The 6803-nt window shown below is 47.8% G+C and overlaps 1 protein-coding gene across 1 annotated transcript; it reads right to left on the bottom strand.

Moving 5' to 3' along the window:
* Positions 1–589: 589 nt before the first annotated feature.
* On the bottom strand, positions 590–6609 carry LOC104273583 (2-hydroxyacylsphingosine 1-beta-galactosyltransferase-like). Its single transcript, XM_009868954.1, has 5 exons — positions 5764–6609; positions 2863–3002; positions 2611–2687; positions 2002–2221; positions 590–905 (listed from the first exon to the last, which is right to left on the bottom strand). The coding sequence occupies exons 1-5, from the start codon at positions 6607–6609 to the stop codon at positions 590–592; spliced, it is 1599 nt and encodes a 532-aa protein (XP_009867256.1).
* Positions 6610–6803: the final 194 nt, after the last annotated feature.

The raw sequence follows: 6803 nt of genomic DNA, 5'->3' as shown, positions 1-6803 counted from the left end.
AGCTCAAACACAAACAGGGTTGCAGAGGGTTGATCAAAGCAGGAAGAATGGTATGTACCCAGAGAACCTAAACCAGACCAATTTCGTACTCTTGTAGATGATACTTTCAGTGCCCTTCCCTGTCCATAGCTCTACTTCAGGTCCTCACCTGCACATAAAAGAATCATGACTCCTGGGGCTCTTGGTATCAAGGCAGAGGAGAAAATGGTGTCTGCCACACATGAAATGCTATTCCTACCTCCAGAGCCTCTACAGAAGATCCAAAAACCCAGAAGAGCAACACCAGCATCTAAACCAATGTGCAATACAAAGGAACAACTTGCACTCCTCCCTGGAAGTCTACCTACCCATGTCCCATTCCCAGCGTCCTGGCCAAGTGCTTCCACCCACGCCTGAATTCGTAACCCCGCCCAGGTGCAGTACACAGAGGTGTGTGCGCAGGCCTTCGCAATACCCCTCCCTCCCCGCTATCCTGTCATCCAGACCTGCTGATCTTTCACCTCTCTCCATGCCTGCGTGCCATACATTTCTTGGCACAGCAGCAGTTCGTTTCACAGTGATGGGATGTGCCCTGGAACACCCCGAGTCACTATTGCAATTTTTTCTCTTCTGTGAAGTGGCCTTTCATGCAATTGCCGTTCTGATACACAGGGCTGGCCCCCTTCCTCCTGCACCACATCACAGATTTGTAGAGGACGAATCCAATACCGGCCAGGCACAGCAAGAGAAGAGCCAGGATGTCCAGGCAGAAGTACTCGTATAAGGAGAGGTCATAGACAGCAGGGCGAAGATACGGTGCCCCATCGTGACGAAGGATGTACTCCAGCCAGTACACTGTCCGATTGAGAGCATGCATCGGTCTGTCCAGGTGCAGAGCCGAGATGAGCTTGGCTGCTCTTCTATAGCTGCAAGGGAAGAAGACAAGAAGTTATCCTTCTCACAGGAGCTTCATAGTCGATAAGGTCTCTGAGGTGTCCACTGGTGCCTTCAAGTCCCAAATAACACCTTGGGAGAGTGGCAAATTTCTTCCATGATTCTTGTAATATGTACCTCTGAAGGCCACTCTGATGGCAATTGTTAGCCACGGATGCACAAGTCAGAGTGTACTTTACTTTGTGTATTGCTAACGAGACTTCCAGTTCCGCTCTCAAGTACCTCCTCAGTGGGTTCACGTGTATGATTGCTTTCTGAGGGGAGTTTGCACCCAAAGACCTCACTCAGCATCAAGTAACAGCTGCATGCTTGACAACCGGCCAAGTCCTTCAAGGTACCAAGTTGCAACACCTTAACAACTTATACTGAGGTCAGTAGTTGAGAGCTCCTAACAAGTAACCAAAAAAAGAAACCCCAAACACCTACCCACCAAAAAAATCCCCAAGCTCTTGGGCAGCATTTCACATACTAGCAGTTACATGTGTCCTGTTAGAAAGCGGCACCCCTGTGTCACCGTGCTGCAACAGATCTAGGAGAGGGCAGAGTATCTGGTTGTCATAAGGAACAGGTGAAGCATCACCTGCAGTTCACTCTCGCCACTGTTTCTACAGAAAAGTGTTTGGACAAGAAAAGGGAGATCCCGAGGCGAGGTTGTGATCTCACTTTCTCTGATGACAGGCTGGCATTAGGAGGAGAAGAGGTTTGCGCCTCAGCATCTCAGAAAGCTTTCTAAGAAAATTAGAGTCAAACGGGACCGCAAATGCTGGAGCATCTCCTCCTGAACTGCATCTCAGGATTTCGAGGCACAAACACATCTAGCCAGCTGAGCAACGCTTGCAGCTCTGCTTGGTCCGGAATCATAGAATGTCAGGGGTTGGAAAGGACCTCAAAAGATCATCTAGTCCAGCCCCCCTGCCGGAGCAGGATCACCTACAGTAGATCACACAGGAACGCGTCTAAGTGGGTTTTGAATGTCTCTAAAGAAGGAGACTCCACTAACACAAAGATATGCTGGTACCCACATACAGTCTGCACCAAGGAAGAGCTCGATGCCTCCAGATGCCTCACCTGGGGTCATTGATAACTGTGACAATAGCCTGGTAAAGATCCTCTTCTTTTACTCTGCTCCAATCCATGAGGATACCCATGCCCTTCGCCTGCACCCTGGTCATGATGTCAAACTGGTCCCCGTAGAAAGGAAATCCCACCACTGGCACACCATGATAAATCGCCTCAAAAACACCGTTCATCCCACAGTGGCTGACGAAGGCTTTCACGTTGGGATGGCCTGCAGGCAAAGAAATGGCAGCAGCTCAGCGTCTTCCACACTGAAACAGGGCTAGCAGGGGCTTTCTCAACACACAGCATTGACATATGTTTAGCAAAAACTAGGCATGCTGAGCAGAGAGGATGATGCCCTTTGGGAACACACCTGGCTTTTGACAGCCTAAAACTTGCCAAGTAGTGCTTGGAGGAGGAGGAAGACAGGGGCCAATACGCAGCTTCAAGCAGGTGTTAGGTGAGGATCATGTTTTGTACAGAGCTGACTCACAACAAGCAACAGACTTAGACCCACACAGGCGCTGTTGTCCTCGTATGCCTTTGCTGTGGTTTGGGCTAAACTCCAGGGCTGTTGCTAGCGGCACATACACACACACACACAGAGCCCAGCCTTACCTAGCAGGTCGTTCTGGGGCAGCCACCCCATCATCAGTGTATTCTCACCCAAGTTTCTTGGCTTCTGCCCAAAGTATCTGTGGGAGGAGGCAAAGGAGGGGGAAAAAAAAGGGAAAAAGAAACACACAGAGAGCAATTATAAACTCAGTCAGATCCAGAGATGGAAAGCAAATTCTGTGTTTCAAGATGAATCACCCCTCAACATGGATTTTCACCCATGTGGAGTTAAAAGGAATGCCATTCCCTCCTCACCTCCACACCACCCTCTGCGGGAGGCGAGCGAATGCGCCAGCCATCTTCTCCACCAAATCATTTGGAAGAGCGCGGATTCCGATGCCAAAGGAGACAACAACAACACCTGCATCGGCTGCTTCCACCCAGAGACGCAGACCCTGCAGGCAAAACACACACAGCTGCCTTCAAGTCTTGTTGGAGAAAGGCCCTCTCCGCTGTTGCCTCTGTCAGTAGAAAGCTGTCCACAGAGAGGATGAAGCCAAATGCACCTGGAACACAAAGCTACACAGTTTTTGGCAGGCGGCAAACTCTAAACCCACTGTGATTCCTGCACCCAGCCAGGCAGAAATGACTTGAGCACCTGCTGGGCTTGGGAGCTTGCAGGGAGGTGTCCAAAACTTGGATTTTGTAGCATTACCTACTGGTTTGGAGATAACGCAATTACTCTTTGGCAAGCAAGGCTCTGAAAACAGAGGGCCCATATCGGAGCAGCCAAAGCAGAGAAGGAAATTGAAGTGAAAAGAGGAAGGCTATTCTCCATCACCAAGGCAGGAGGCCTGTCGGGGTCTCCAGCTGTAGGCTGATTCAGCAGATGAAAAATCATGCAGGCAGAGTAGGTAACAAGATCTCACTGGAGATTCCCCACAAACTCGCCAATGTCAAAGGCTCCTGGAGGCGGCAGAAGGTTTTGCCATCTTTCCAGGAGACTTCTACCCATCCTTGACAGCTACTTGCAGGTACCAGACTTAGGTTTTGATCACTAGACAGAAAGGTAGCTACAGCTCCAGCAAAAAAACCCACAGTTTTTGTCTTTCATTTAGAGGCTACCTGTAATGCTACATAAATAGAGCCTGTACTTTTCTCAGTCATGGCCAGAAGGCTGCAAGGAGAAGAAATCAGCCACCACAGCTGCCGTGGAGCAAAACAAAGACTGTTCCCTTTTATGCCAGGCTGAGCTGAGCCTATTCCTCATTATGGATTTTGTCCTGCTGAGCATTTTAGGGAAGATTCATAAAATCTGACTGAATAGGAATATTTCCTTGAAGTAAATACCATAGAAGAACATAAAGGGAAAAAAACCAGTTCTTCCTGTTACTAAAAGAGAAAAATGTGATGATTAATTCAGAATATCTTATTAATAGTAGTCTATAGGTTGGGAGATCATAGTACAGAAGAGTTACAAAGCGCATTTTAGTGTTATTCTGGGGATATTTACCCTTCGTTGTACGTTTCAGGGATTCAGACCTATCTTTGCAGAAATCCTTAAAAAGCCATAAAACAACCCAACAATCACCAGGCAGGAAGTTTTCAACCTGGGGATTTTGGTTTCTCCATTCTCTTGAGTTTCACATCCTTTGGGCGATAAACCCACTAAAACTGCTAAAGAAGAGAAAGTGCTAGTTTCACTTTTCTAAATAAAAGTACAATGGTTCATAAAACAGATGATTACGTTATCCATTATAATTGTGCTGTAACATTTGACTTTCAGAAGCAGCATTAAAGTTTCTAGGGAAGCATGGTTGACCACCAAATTCCTCACTATCTCTCAAATGCATATCTATATTTCACCAAGCCCTAATTAGAGAAATGCACAACCACAGTGTTTTAAATATGAAGAAATAAACACCTTAATTACATAATGCTGCTCCAGTTCAGATGGGAGATTCCTTAATCTAGACCTATGGAGGCCCTTGCTTCTGCTGGCATCCCGTAACCTGAACACAGACATGCCTATCTGCTAGCACGACAGCCACCACCTACTGCAGGGCTCTGGACTTATCTCCATCATTCTTCCCTTTGGCGTCCTGGGATCTGTTCTGGAAGCCGTGAAACACATGAGTAATGCCCCAGCAAACAACTCCCTTCTTTACGAGGCAGGCACGTATGTGGCCACGTTGGACCAAGCCAGTATTTCGCAAGAGCTGTGAGGCAGCCACTCTCTTCAGACGGCTTTTGGAGCACCTGCGTGCGTGGCGTTACCTGCATGTTATGCCATGTGAGAAAGAGTGATGTGCAACCATACACATCTGGAGAACTGCTGTTCTAAAGCACCTGACCTCATTTTTTTTTTTAACTGGAAAAAACTGGGAGCCACAGTCCCGACTAAAGGTGCCATCAGAGATCCTGACAGACCTCTAAACATTTGAAACTTGAATCTTATCTCCATTTTAGTTAAGACACCAACACAACACGACTGCCGGAGCGTCATTACCCAAGTTTACTTCCCCCTAGTATTTGTAAAAGTGGTAAGGCAACGGCACGAATGGCAGACAGGTCCTGTTCTGTTCCAATACTGTTTTCAGCTGGAGGGTTTAAGAGTTTGTGCCTCTGAAATTTTTACTGGGGCTAGTGAGCTACAGGCCAGAGGAAGCCTCTGCGGTGCCTGGGCAGTCTTCCCTCAGGGTTAGACCTTGAGAAAAAGCAGATGATACGCTTCAGTTTTGTACATTTTGGGAATCAACAATGACTGGGAACAAGCATAGTTCTCCCTACAGGTTCTTAAGACTACAAGCTCAAGGGCAGAAACACCCTGCAGGAAATAGGATTAAGGAGGAAACTCTGACACAAATCAGTGATGAAGCAATGAAGACTAATCATTCTCCCTATTTCCGCTTCAAGTACAGGAACGAGCCCGTGATCAAGTCCCAGGGGCAACATTGCCAATTTAGGACTTCCACACACCATTTTACATGGACAGTGAAAACAAATCCCACTTCAGGGTGGACAACTTAATTCTAGATCCTCCCTGCAACCCCACAGTCCTCTGTGTTCCCTGTCTCCCTACTGCACCCAAGCACCAAAACACTGCAGCTTTCCAGATGCCAAGGGTTTCAGAGCTCTTACAAGGTCCTTAAAAAGAAGATTTACACAGAATAAAGGTTAATGTGAAATCACAGCTCAAAGCTTTCCCACACTTACCACTGGAAGGGGCTTTGCAGGCTCAGCGAGGATCCCCCCTGTGAAAATGACATGGGGGAGCGTGGGACGGGGAAAGTCCAGCACCACATCATTACAGAGGAAAAAGAGACTAGTTCCATGGACAAGGTCCAACATGGATGTCTTGGGCTCCACTCTATGCTTTTCCATGAGACGTTCAAACTTGGGCAGGATGACCAGCTTTGTAGCCACACGAGTGATCATGTAGACTAGAAGATTCCAAGTCCTACCAAAGAAGCCCATCCTGTCTGTCATCAGGGAGTTGAACTCGGGAACATAGGCAATGGGGGAAGTGGCACCAATCTCTGCTGGGAACCAGAAACCAGTGGAGATCACAGCATATTTGACATGGAGAATGTGGGCCAGGATAAAACCGCACATCTCATTGGGATCCACCAACAGCAGGTCAAAGTGCTCCCGCTGGAGTTTCTGCAGAAGTGTAGAGTTTCCCAGTACCAGGTCACAGTTTTCCAAGTACTTCTCTAAAAAGGAAAACATCTCCAGAGAGGTCATCTTCCCTTGGAAGACACGCTTTATCTTCTCCTGCACCCAGGCATCTGCGCTTTCTGTGCTGAAGATACCCCAGTACCTCTGCATGCGGAAGTTGGGCAGGTGGGTTTCCACATCCCGATCCTCATGAAGAAGCAGCACAGGGTCATGGCCCCGGTCAGTCAGCGCCTCTGCCACTCGCATGAAGACTCGCAAGTGGCTGTCGAAGACTATGGTGGGCATGATCAGCACCTTGGCACAGTGAGATGGCTCCAGACTGAAAGCAGCCACTAGGAAGAGAAGAGCAGCAGGACATGGTAGCACCTTCATCATCTTCATTGCTGTAAGGAAAGAAACAAGCTGTTAATATAGTACGAAATGCTCTGTCATCTTCTTGCGGAACTAACGACTGGGATTGTAGCTGCAAGTCAGAAGCTCATGAGCTATGAGAGGAGAGCAGTCTGGAGTTCATCACTGGGAAGGAAAAAAAAAAAAGCTACAAATATAAGCCAAAACCACTAAAGTCAGATATG

The sequence above is a fragment of the Apaloderma vittatum genome, unplaced genomic scaffold, assembly GCF_000703405.1.
Source record: "Apaloderma vittatum isolate BGI_N311 unplaced genomic scaffold, ASM70340v1 scaffold3280, whole genome shotgun sequence".
NCBI lineage: Eukaryota > Metazoa > Chordata > Aves > Trogoniformes > Trogonidae > Apaloderma > Apaloderma vittatum.
This window is presented reverse-complemented; position numbering and strand designations above follow the sequence as displayed.